Source organism: Octodon degus, unplaced genomic scaffold (assembly GCF_000260255.1).
Source record: "Octodon degus isolate 3935 unplaced genomic scaffold, OctDeg1.0 scaffold00007, whole genome shotgun sequence".
NCBI lineage: Eukaryota > Metazoa > Chordata > Mammalia > Rodentia > Octodontidae > Octodon > Octodon degus.
Genome location: NW_004524583.1, coordinates 8,478,453 through 8,491,618, shown reverse-complemented (window position 1 = coordinate 8,491,618; position 13,166 = coordinate 8,478,453). Strand labels below are relative to the sequence as shown.

The following is a 13,166-nucleotide window of genomic DNA, read 5'->3' as shown; positions in this document are numbered from 1 at the left end:
GCCACAAAATGCACTGGGTCCTATGTGTCCCTAGTGGATCCGCACACTTCAGCTGAGCAAGTTGGAGCTGAATGGGATTCAAGGAATCTGATGTTTTTGTTAGGCTCTGTTTCTAAACCAGCTGAAGGACCTTGGACAAGTCTCTGATTTTCTTCTGTTCTCCATCTTTTTTTTTTGTTGTTCTTTTCTTTTTTTTTCCTGTGTTTTAGGGAAGGTTCTACAGGGTGTTCAGAGTCTCACTACTAGATCAGACTTGTAGTAATTCTGTTTACAGCCTCCCAAGAGCTGGGATTACAGGTGTGCAGCACCACGCCCAGTCTCAATTGCCATCTCAGCGTGTCCTGGGGGGCGGGGCCAGGATGCAGGCCCAGGGATGGAACACTGGGCCCTTGTGCCTGCTTGCAGTTGCTTTAATCCACTGAGCTATTTGGCTGGCCCTCTGTTCTCCTTCTAAACAAAAAAGAAGAGACTAACTAACCAATGTTAGCCACCGTCCCAGATCTTCCATCTGATTCTTTTAAGTAAGTCCACCTAGGATTGCCCGGATGGTCAGTGCTTCCCAAAATAGCCTCTTGCTCCTTTCCTCTCCTCTGGGACTTGCCATCAGGCTGGCCACTCTTGGGTTTCTCAGCATGATTCTGTTTCATGCTGGAGAGTGGAAGGGGGAGGAGACTGTGTCATCCATGGAAATGATAGCACTGAACTGGTCCTTGTGTTTTACAAGTTCATTGGATTAATCCAAATGTCAGCCTCTCCAGGGATGAATGTTTATTTGCAGTTGTTAAAAGTGATTTCAAGTAGCAAGTCTTGTCATTAGTGATTGGGAGGAAAGCAAGGAGAAAAAAAAAATTTTTTTTTTTTTTTGGGGGGGACCGGGGATTGAACTCAGAGCCTTGCATTTGCCAGGCAGGCACTTATTCTATTGAGCTATCTCCCCAGTGCAACAAGGAGAAAAATTAAGCAGGGAGGCACAGCTCCCATGTGGAGGGTGGCTGCTGCACCTACCCACAGTCTCACCTACATGCTGATGTCTGTGATGAAGAACCTCATTGGGAAGCCTGGAGAGGGAGGGCGATGTGAATGCTTATGATCTTGTCCTTGTATGACTGTATAGTATATCATATATGCTATTGTGTATCTTGTCCTCTGTGGTCTTGTCCTTGTGATCTTCAGTCCTACCTTATGAATATTGCTGCAATTTACTCTTAATTCATGTTTCTTTTTCTTTTTGTTCCTCAAGGGAGTAATCTACTAATTTTTCTTCTTCTGGGAAACCTTGCTTGACTTCATGTCCGGTGTTTGGTATCTGGAGAAGAGGAAGATTTGCTTGGGTGTTGGTGTGCAGAAATAAACCAGAATATTTTAACCAATATTCTTGCAGGATTTCAGCTTGCTTGGCTCTTTGGAGCCCTATCTGATTCCAGGATCATGTCTTTCCGGACAGATGGGAAATGACCTCTCTGCTCCATGCACAGTGACCAGGGAGCTTGGCTTCTCAGCTTGCATGGGTGGCTTTTGGGTGAAGGTAGAGCCGGGTGCTCAGAAGTAGAGCACCTTTGAGGGCTTGCATGAGCTTGATAGTCATGCAAGAGCACATTGCATCGTGCGTGTGTGCTGCTAACATTTCTTCCTTTCTCTCTCCTTCTCTCTCCTCCCCCTTTCTGTTTCCTTGAAAATGCTGCTGCAGATGTCAGTCAAGGTCCAGGTGAGTCTTTGTGTTTGTGCAGCTGCCGTGGGAATTTCCCCTCTGCTCGCTTGTGCATGGTTTGAGTGTGATCCGCTTTTTCTGGAAATCTAAGTATAGTTATATTTTGACTGATTTAGGTTTAGGAGAACAAATGACCTGAGGTGATATATTTGTATTGGTGTTGAAGAACCATTTGAAAACCCAAAGAATATGGTTCCCTGATTTATGAAATCATTTCCTTCTGTTTAATATTTTGGAATAAATCAAAGAATATAAAATTAGCATTATTGAAAATATTTTAAAATGTGTTCTTAAATTCTTCACCTTAATGAAATTTTTGCCTTGCCTTCCATCAATCGGTCTGTCTTCTATAGGTTCATGTGGTTGAAAGTTGAAGATATGCCATGCTTTGCATGGTAAATGTGACATGGGTGACAGAAGGTTCCTTTCTTTTCATTATTAGAAATGTCAGTATTTCTCCATAATGAAGTTAACAGTATTATTTTTTTCTGGTTATATAAATAGTACATGGTCACTGTTAAAGGAAAAATAATTTGACTGAATAGGTTTTGGTCAATAGACAAGTAGAAGAATCATCTTTATGATAATTACTCATTTCTATGATTAAAATGCATGCAAATCTAGAGTCATAATTTTATGAATTATGTGTATATATATATGTACACAGATACACATAGAATCATATGAGGTGATTCATAGATGAGTCTCAGATGATTTAGAATGGTTTGGAGACTACATCAAACTAGACAGAACTTTGAATTAAGAATAATCATCCTTACCAGGCAGAAAGGGAACATCATCATAGATATTTTCACATGATTTCTTACTTAGTCCTTTGGACATTGAATTCTTTTTTTTTTTTTTTTGGTGGTACCAGGGATTGAACTCAAGACCCTGCCCTTGCCAGACAAGCGCTTATTCTACTGAGCTATCTCCCCGGCCCATGGATGTTGAATTCTTATACCATCAATATAAAATGCCATTATTAGGGAGGTGTGGGAGAAAGAAGTAGTATTATACCCATTTTAACAGCAGGGCCAACGAACATACAACACAGCAGTGGTAGAACAAACATGTGGACTCAGGGTACTGTGGCTGCAAACATGCTGCACTGGTGAGTGCCAGGCTTTTGCTGAAAACTGGATGACCAAGGCCCTTGTGAGTATTCCCTGATGGCACTGTACTCTTGTGCAGTCATTTAGTTTTGCTTAGAGGTAAATAATTTTTTTACTAGCAGTCCTTTTTCCTAATTTATCATATTTTTTTGCATATCTAAAATGGTCAGGCAGACTTAAGTAGTGTCCTTCTGATCATTGTCCTGTCTGGTACGATATAGTTGTCCCTACATTACACAGACGGTCTCCCTCTATTTCTTCTGCTTATCCTGCATCTTTAAAAATAATTAATACTTGAACTGGTATTTGAACCAAAGCACAGGACAATATTTCCTAGGAAGATACTATTAGCTTTGTTCCTTCTATTTCATAATATTTTGGTTCAAGTGCCTCACTCAAAAACATTTGTGTACCAGACACTGGGGGAAAACAGTGAACAAAACACAAGACCTTCCTGTACCTTAGTGATCTTCCTGTTTTCAGCCTCCCCAGTGCTGGGATTGCAGGCATGCACCACCACGCCTGGTCTCAGTGGCCAGCTCAGCATGCCTGGAGGTGGGTCTGGTGCGGCATGTGGTGTGGGGGATGGAATCCTGGTTCCTGTGATTGTGAAGCAGGCACTTAGTCCACTGAGCTATCCTGCTGGCTCAGGATATATATATATGTGTATATATATATATATATATATATATATACACACACACACAGGTATGCAAGCACACATACATATACACATTCACATACTACAGGTATGTATATATCGATATGTATTTTATCAGGTGGTGAGTAAAAAGTAAAACAAAGCTTTTGTAAATAAGGAAGGGAAGAATGGCTGGAGGGAGAGTGGAGGAATGGGGAAAAAGAATCAAGTTCTATCACATACAGGTACAAATGCCATATGATGAATGTGGTCATTATGTATATCTACAATGTACCAATAAGCTCATTTAATTAAAAAAGTGCTGTGGAAAAAACAGAACAAAATAAAGTAGAATTTTCTTATGCATTGAGAACAGCTAGAAAAGGCTTCGCTCTTAAGAGCCTATTTGCTAGGGCATCTGAAGGAGAGGAAGTAGCACCACAGTTCCAGTTGTGTTTGTCCAAGGGCCGGTTGGCTCATCTTCTCCTCTTAGTTTAGGATCAAAGCACAGGACAGTATTTCCTAGGAAGATAGTATTAACTTTGTGGCCCTGAGTCACCACTCAGAGGGGTACATGTGGTGCCTTCTCACGGTCTCCCAGCTGGGATGAACCGGGCTGAAAAGCATCCTTTGCCTATGGGGCTCCCTTGACCCCGAGGTTTGCGCTGTGTCCTAAATCTCACAAAAGTATAATATTGGTTTTGGTGGAAGAGGTTGGTAGGGTGGATCGTACACTCTTTATCTATTTGGACCACATGGGTATGGCTGCCATACCTCAGATAACGGCCACTGTAATTCTGCCTAGTACCCACCACAGTACCATTCCCATGTCATGGCCATCATCTTTAATTTTGTTAATAGCTCTCTGATGTATGTGGCCCAATCCTCATTTCCTTGTGGAGGAACTTGAGGCCCAGAGAGGTTAAGTAATATGCTATGGTCGGTCAGCTATGGAGCAGCAGAACCTAGAGGGGACCCTAGACGAATGTGAAATCTTATGCCCTTCCTTCTGCTCTTGCAGGGATGAGGGCTGGGTGCCAGCCCATCACTCCTCTGACCCCTTGTTTTTGTGCTGTCCTCAAGCCTGAGAAAAACCCCTGGTTTAGACCCTCACCCTGTGGCTCTGGGCATGGCAGTAGGCTGCCCGAGTGGACCTGCTCTGGCCACAGCGAGGGGCATCCTCTCCTCTTTCTGAGGCCCTGGCTGGGCAGTCTGGAGCCAGCCACGCTGAGGCTCTGACACAAGAAGCTGTTAGTGGTTCTTGGATGTTTTCTTCCTTCCCCTTAAGTAGACAAATTGGGGATTTTATGAGCTAATGTAACTGTTTACATAGGGGCCGCTGGAAGACTATAAAGGGATGATTGATTAATTGATGAATTTTACATGCTGAGGAGATTGGTTGAAACTAATCCTACTGTAAAATGCAACCTGAGATGGAGCTCATGAGCAGCACCCTTCCCAGTCCAGGAGACAGGCTGGGAACTTGAGAGTGGGACCTATATACCCAGGGGGATGGTGGGAGCCTTCACAGCCCTCTTTCTGGTCCATGGAAGGAGGTCAGAGAAGCCCAAGTGAAGGCTTTGGTGCAGGCTGACCTGCAGGAGGAGTGCACCAAGACTGTCCTTATCCACCCCTGCAGGGGAGCATCGCCACCCCCATTCTGACAGGGAAAGGAGCCTCAGGGAGCTTCAGTCACTGCCTGTGGTCACCTCTAGTAGTGATGAGAGTAGCATCTCAGGTCTGTGGGCCTCCAAAGTCGGGGTGCTTGTTCTAAACCCTGCCACCCCACAGCAGTGCTGAAGGCCAAGGTTGGGTCCTCCTTGTGTCTACATTCTTCTCTTTGCATATGCTTGACCCAGGATACAGCCTCAGTTAACTTGAATGAAAAAGAAAGAGGAACTGTATGAGAGGGGCTTGGTGTGCCTGCCGGACCCCGGAGACACGGGGGAGCACAGGGCATCCTATCAGAGGAGTGCAAGCTTTTCCGGGAAGGAAACTGAGGCCCAAAGAAGGGCAGGGACATCTCCAAGAACAAATAGTCCATGGGTAGCCTGGAAGGGACTTCTGTCAGGTGGCCTGTCCTATGCTTTTGTCCATTGGGCTTTGTCAGTGATGGCCTTGGGCTGCTTTAGGGGCAGGAGTGGGCAGTCCCATCCCTGTCCTGCCCTACCTGCCCTCCACCCTCTCTCTACTTCTGCTCGTCTAGCACTCTCTGCCAAGGGTGAAGAAAACTTTTTGGAGGTGAAGAAGAGGGCTAAATGGAGGAAGGGTCTAGGAGGCAAGGATGCTGGGGGCCTGTGACTGTGAGACCCTCACTCCCCTCCCATCTCCCAGCGCCGCTCTCCTGCAGGAGGGCTGTTTTTGGTCTCCCTGACAGCCCAGCCTCTCTCTTCAGAATGGATAATTTCTCAGGCTCTGCCTGCTGATTAGAGCTGGAATTTAAATGAATAACTGTGACCTTGTGAAAGTGCCCTAGTTATGCAGAGGCCCAATGAGGAAATAGGCCTCTTGCCTCGGTCCATCAGAGCCCTGGCAGGCGCAGGAGGAGGGGCGCCGTCTGCGGGGCCCCAGAGGAGGCCTGATCTGCTGCTGTGGGGAGGAACAGATGCATTTGTGTGAGCCTTTCTCTGTCCACTCTTGACCTCCACCCCTCTTTGTTTTGTCTGACGTGTAGTCATTTCAGGGCTGTCCTGAGCCCTCCTCTATTTCCAGGGCATCGCTCAGCCTAGCCCCAGGGATGCTGTTCCAAACATGAAGTCAGGAAGCTTGCAGCCCTCGGGCATCTGGCATGGCTCTGTGGACACAATGAATGCCACAGCACCTCACTGCTCCAAGGGTGCCCTCAGAGCTGACAGTCAGCATCACAGGGACCTTGTCAGAAAAGCAGAAGGGAAAGCCCATCTAGACCTACAGAATCACAACTGGCTTTGTCTCAAGAGCCTGGGAGTATGAGCACATTGATGTCTGAGACACCTGGCCTGGGGATTTCCATTCTCTCCGCCCTTTGGGACCACCAGTGCTGTCTGTACCAGGGAAGTGGCAGTTTACCTTGTTTCCTATGGTAGGAGATGCCTGCTTGATCCAGCTCATAGGGGTTGAAAGGAGACTGGGGTTAGGGAGCAGAAAGAGTGCGGTCTCGACCACCTCGTCTGTGCATGTCACTGTCCAGGTACCCCCTGTGTAGTGATTTACATCTCACAAGTGTACTAAGATAGCATAGGATGAAGATGGGGTTGACAAACTGGGACTTGAGGGCAAAAATCTAGCTCACTGCCCTGTTTTGTATTGCATGTGAACTAAGAATATGTTTTTTTTTTTAAAGTAAATAAAAACAACCATCAGATGGTATTACAACTATTTTATGAGGTTTAGATTTTCATGTCTGGCCAGACTCATTCATTTCTGCATTGTTACTGGCTGCTTTTGAGGGGCAAAGTAAAACCTGCCACCCTTGGGTTACAGCACAGACTCAGAACCAAGTGCCTGGGTTGGCTTCTTGGCTCCACTACAGCTATGTAACCTGTTCCAGTCACTTCACCTTTGGGGGTCTGACTTTCTGTCTCTGTAAGGTAGGAACAAGAGTGTCCATACCTCATGGGGCTGCACCGAAGTTTAGGTGAACTCAGGCATGCATGGTAATTACAGTGCAGCTCTTACTGTAAGCCATCTCATCTCATCCTTTTCCCCTATGTTCTGTTTTGGTGCAGTGGTGGCAAATCTACGACAAGTGTGTCACAACAGGCTTTTTGTATCATCAAAAGCTCTCAAAGGTTCACCCTCTCTGTTAGAGAGAAAAACACTCAGAGGTTTTCACAAAGCCCGTCCCCTCTTTCCAGTGTGTCTTGGACTTCCTAGTCATCAGAGACATGCTTCTGTGTGTGCTGAAGGACCTCTCTAATCGTCTCTGCGGTTCTCTCCTAGACACACTTTCTCTCCCATTGGCTCGGACCTTGGTGCTTCCACCAAAGAGGTGTTTCAAGCTTAGGTCCTGGCCACTGTTCTAAGTGGAGCCTTGAAATCCCAGTATGAGAGGACCAACACATACAGATGACCCATCATGCACTGGATACCTGTGCCTTCACTCCTAAAGAGCTCCAAGCTTGAAATAATGTATTATTTGCTCACAATCAGAAGTAGTTATGATCTGATAGATTTTAAAATCTAGATTCAGGTGTGCTTCTTCCACTTTTCTTAGGGCTTGTGTGCCCTTGGTCAAGTCATATAACCTCTCTGTGCAACAGGATTCTTTGAATGTCAAGGATCTAAATCAGATAACCTTTCAGCTTCTGTTGTAAGACTCCATGATAAGAGTTTTCTTCCTGAGACACCTTAGGGAATAGCAACCCAGACGACTGGCTTTCCATTACCAGGATTTACAGTTCCTACCTCCAGTAGGGCTATAATATATTTTGTGACTTCTTTGCTATTTTTCTGGACAATGGCCACATTTGCTTTTTCTCTTATTAGCTTATTAGGAAAACCAGTTGACATTTATTGAGCTTATATTTTGAGCCAGACACTGAAACATTAAGTTTCACATAAATTATTTAATTCTTTAGAGTTTTCTGAGGAGGCAGATGTTTAAGGTCCATCTCCCCCACGAACAAATGGAGGCTTAGGTTTGAATGGCGCTCACTGGTACCACCCTGTCAAGGTGGTGGTCTATCTGGTCCTGGAGGCATTTCTGAAGCAGTCCTACTAGAGTACATAGCCCGCACAGGTACACTCCTGTCCCTGTTTTCTCCACCTAGCACAGTTCTAATACACTAGATGACAAAATAAATATGTGCTGAATGAATACATAATGCTCAGGTCTCTGCTGGTAGTTTTGTCATACATTCCTCCAAAATTCTGCCTTTTATTGGGGTTTATCCTGAGCCAGAGGGGAAGTCAACTGATTTTTATTCAGTGCCCATCTTGAGCTCTGCCCAGGGAACAGTGCAGGCTTCTGGGAAGTCCACCACTGCTGTGTGTAATTGCTTTGGAAGGGGTCTGTCAGCTGGGTGGACAGTGCTCAGCTTCCAGCCAATTGCCCGGCTGGCATGCAGGAGGAGCCTCTCGGCTCCTGGAGCTGTTCTTGAGGACTAAGTGTGAGTAAGGCACTATTTCCCAGTCTGCCTGCCTGGCTATCTTGAGAAAGCAGATCACTGAGCCTGGCACTTTTTTCTAGAGCCTTTTAAAATCCTCACCTTACTGTCTTAGAAAGGTAGCCCCATTAGGGTGTTGGTTATGCCACCTCTCATTCCTCAGTTTTGGAGGGCAGTGTCAGAGTTAGAGCTGGAAAAATCACTGGTGTTCTCCATAGTTTCCCTGGAACGGCACCATTACCCTCCGAGCCTGCTAAATGTAACTTTGTTTTTTTTTGTTTTTTTTTTTTTTTGGCAGAACAGGGGATTGAACTCAGGCCCTTGCGCTTGCCAGGGAAGCGTTTATTCCACTGAGCCATCTCCCCGGCGAGCCTGCTAAATGTATGCGGGTATTTATTTTTTGGTCCAATGATAGGTGACGTCCTTTAAGCAGAAAGAACAATGAATGCTAAGTGTCCTCTGATATATGTGACGGTTGTGTTCAAAGATTTGTGCTGCTCAAAATGCCATTGAGGACACCACTGAGAATCTATTATAGATCAGTTCTTCCCTTGCGTGGAAGGGGAAATGAGGCTATAGAACCTCTGTATCACTCAGCAAATCCCACAGCTTGTGTGTGGCAGCATTGGAGTTCTTCCCAGTCTGCAGATCAGCCTATGGAGGTCTGGTAAGGACATGGATGAAGCTGGCCAGCCCTCAGGAGGGGTGGGGAGATGGGACACAGTGGAGAGTCTGGGACAGTGGGTCCCTTTGTGGTGCTGTTGAACTGTGTCCCCAAATGGAGGCATCTGAGGATGCAGCGGGCAGTGCTGCCAGCTAATTAGAGAAATGGTGTTGGCAAGCACTAAAAGGGGGACAGGCAAGGACCCTGGACAGACCAGGCTCCCAAGTACCAGTAGTTGTACTAATAACGAGCCTTTGAGCCCTTCCTATGTGCAAGGGACGGTGCCAAAGGCCTTTCCTGTGTAGTTTCATGTGGTTGCCACAGTGATCCTGAGGTGATAATTTACAGCCGAGAGAGATTTTATGGGAAAAAGCACAGAAAAGTTAATTTGCTCTAAAGAATTAGTTACAGTTAGTAAGAGGTAGAGCTGGGATTTGAATTCAGATTTTTGAGTTCTGAGCTAGTGTCTGATAAACATCAGAATCCACCTGGATAGGTAATAGAAGTGATCTAGGTTCATTAGAGGAGGCTTGTTCCTACAGAGGATTTGTAAGAGTTACTGTTCTAAAGAAAATGATATGGAAAGTGAAGGAATAGGAAGCTTCACTCTTACCACCATTTGATGCCTCTTGGGCATTAAGGGAACAAGGAAAGGTAGAGAGGAGAATGGGATGATGCTTTCTCTGTGTTATTTGTGTCCTAAAGGCATTTCACTCACAGGGCTTGTAGAACCATCATTCACACTCATTACACCCAGCTGTGTTTCCCTGCATGTTTCCTGAAGGACACTGAGGTCTCCTGAAGAGCAGAGAATGTTCTCCTCTTTGAGAACAGAGGCCTGCCTGTGTCTGTCTCACCACCTTCTGCAACACTGCACGTGCTCACAAACTTTGGCTAGGATACACATTTTAGGGATGGAGGGGACATAATAGATCACCAAAGCTCTCCATGCACTTGACATTTGAATCCCTCTCTTAGCAGTTTGCAGGAGGAGGGCCCGTGAGATAGCTCAGTGGACTAAGCTCCTGCTCAGGCAAGCGCAGGAACTGGGGTTTGGTTCCCAGCACCGCAAGCTGCACTGGCTCCTCCCTGAGTGCGCTGAGCCAGTGACTGAGTCTGGGCATGGCGGTGCTGGGGAGGCTGAAAACAGGAGGGTAGGACTATGAGTTCGAGCTGTGTAGTGAGACTCTGTACCAAATATAGAAAAAAAAGTTTACTGGAGGTTCTGTGGGGTAAAAGGAACACTTCTCCACTCTTAGTGGGAATGTAGACTGGTACGACCACTATGGAAATCAGTGTGGAGATTCCTCAGAAAACTAGGATTAAAGTCCTGTTAAACCTAGCTATTTCCCTCCTGGGTGTTTTACCAGAGGAACTCAAAACATCATAAACAGCAATGTACATGCACCCTTGTTTAGAGCAAGGCAGTTTGTCATAGCTGCTTCTTGGAAACAACTCAAATGCCCTTCAACTGAGGAATAGATGAAAAAGATGCGGTATTCTTATACAATGGCATATTACTCAATTATAAAGAAAAACGCAAGGTTTTTATAGGTAAATGGATGCAACTAGAGACCGTATTCATAAGTGAAATAAATAAGACCTAAATGTGTAAATGTCATGTTGTGGCCCTAATGTAAAAACCTGACAGAGCAAATAAAACCCAAAAGACACAATATATATTGTGAAAGGGAAAGAAACTGCTCAATAGGAAAGAACAACTGGGAAAAAAAAAGGAAAGAACAACTGGGATGAGGGAAGGGAGGAAAGAAAAAAGAAGGGGAATATATATATATATATGATAAATATATGTATTTATCTTAACATATGTATGTATATATATACATATATGTATATATATGCTAAGATAATTATACCACTAAACTCTATTAGCTTATTGAAAGGAACAGTTAATGCTTAATTTTTCTGACCAATTTTACATGCTTATATCTGGTAATCTGAACAACTACTTTGAAGACAACATTATGCAGTGTAACAACCATTGTTGAACTCCTGTCACCTCGTTTTTTGAAATTCTGTATTGCTTCTAATGTTTTTCAGAATTATTTTTTATTCTCCTTAAAACAAACAAATTTATTCCCTCTGGGCTTGAGCCCCTTTGGCGGTGGACTCTCGCTGCTCTCCACCCTTCCCTGCATCCCAACGATGCTGAACGGCTGAGAGCACCCCCTTCCCTATGAGTTTCTAGAGCTCTCACCACCTGGATGGTCTTCTGCCCTTGGAGACACAGAATAGATCTAATTATATTCCCTGTGTTTGAAGACAAGGCTTTTGTCTTTAAGGATTTTCTTTTCTAGAGGCTAAAACATCTCTAGTTTCTTTGGGCATTCTCATCCGAGGGTTGAGGTTCTTTCATGCAGATCATTGTTCTCTGAAAAATGACATCCCTACCTCTTGAGTCCTTTGCCCACACCACATGCAGTATTGTAGGCACAATTAGGAGCAATTCCACTCCCTTCTCATGGGGTCCATATCTATTAATAGCAGCACCCAACACCTTAGAATTAAAACAAAATTACTGTCGTATTAAATTTAACTTAAAGTCAATGGAAAACTTCACTGTTTTTGTGTGTGCTGCTGCCAAGCCATTTCTTTCTCTTTGCTGGACTTGTGCAACTGTTTTTTTTTTTGACTCAGGTTTTGTTAAATCTATCACTATGGCCTGTTTGGGTAGAGTTCTTCATCTAGCACTTGAGCTCTTCCTTCTAGGTTTTTGCTGTTCATAAATGGAGGACAATTTTAGAAAAGTTTATGACAGTAAGAAAGCAAGGATTTTCTTTCCTTTGGAGCAAGTCTTTCCTAAGAGTCATTGCCTGTCATTGAACCCTAAGAGCTACAAGCCTCTGGCTGTTTCTCTCTCTCTCTCCCCATCACATTCAGTTGTGAGGAAGTCTCACCACTCCATCTCCCACCAAGAGATGGAATCAGTCGGCCGTGTGCTGCAAGCCTGCTTTCCTTTACTCTGTGCTTGTGTGTCACTGAAGATGTGGGGATTCATGAGCATGAAGCAAGCAACATTTTCTGTTCAGATCAGCCACCATCTTATAAAAGCAGAGTTGGTATACAGACAAACAGTGAGTGGTTGGCAGCTACATCCAATAGAGTCACATGGCGAATCCTGAGTGTAGCTGTGTCATGGCAGGGGAAAACGCAGAGGCTGGTTGGCCCCTATCTTGGAGAAGTGCCCGTGTACTCTCTTCTTTTCATTGTCTCTAGGAATTGTCATCTGAGTCTAGCTACTCAGTGCATCCTCAGTACTGAGTCCAGATTGTAGAGAAGCTAAAATATCACACACACACACACACACACACACACACACACATACACATGCACACACATGTGCACACACACATACGTTTTCGTATCCTTGACTATTAGATCACGATTGCTGTTGTATGACTAGGTGTCCCATTGTGAGGCTGAGCTGTATAGGCTTAGCTATTGTTGAGGCCTCCCATTCCGACCATGGGTATTGTTCTAAATATACTAGTGTGAACCAGGTCAGAAACAGTCAACTATCAGAAGTTTCATATGGTTCTGTCCATTATATTGTTTGACCTCTTTGAACTGATAGAGGCAAAAAATTTCAAGTTTGAAGGGATTTTTGGTAGCTATCTCTTCAAACCCCACTTAGACTCTTATGTTTGGTATTTCTGCAAGTGAAACTTCCCTTTTTATTCTACCCTCAGCTCTTGCCAAATGGGATTGCACCTTTATTTTACATGTGCAGCTCCTTAAATGCTTGCCAGCAGTGCCATGTTCCCACCTGGCTCCTTCTTATTTGTGCTAAACAACAAAGCTCCTTCAGTATCCTGCATGGGATGTGCTTTGGGGCTCCTCATAGTGGCTGCCCCGTGCTCCCCCTATGCCCCCCACTACAGGGTACCATACACTGAACCAAAACCCTTGTTTCATGGTGCCAAGGAAGGAC

The 13,166-nt window shown here is 44.8% G+C and overlaps 1 protein-coding gene across 1 annotated transcript in view; it reads left to right on the top strand.

Moving 5' to 3' along the window:
* Nrxn3 (neurexin 3) overlaps window positions 1–13,166 on the top strand; it is a 1,645,001-nt gene that overhangs the window by 32,920 nt on the left and 1,598,915 nt on the right. The window contains exon 2 of the mRNA XM_004624711.2: window positions 1,688–1,705. Within this exon, the coding sequence (XP_004624768.1) occupies window positions 1,688–1,705 (18 nt within the window). The remainder of the gene's footprint in view (window positions 1–1,687; window positions 1,706–13,166) is intronic.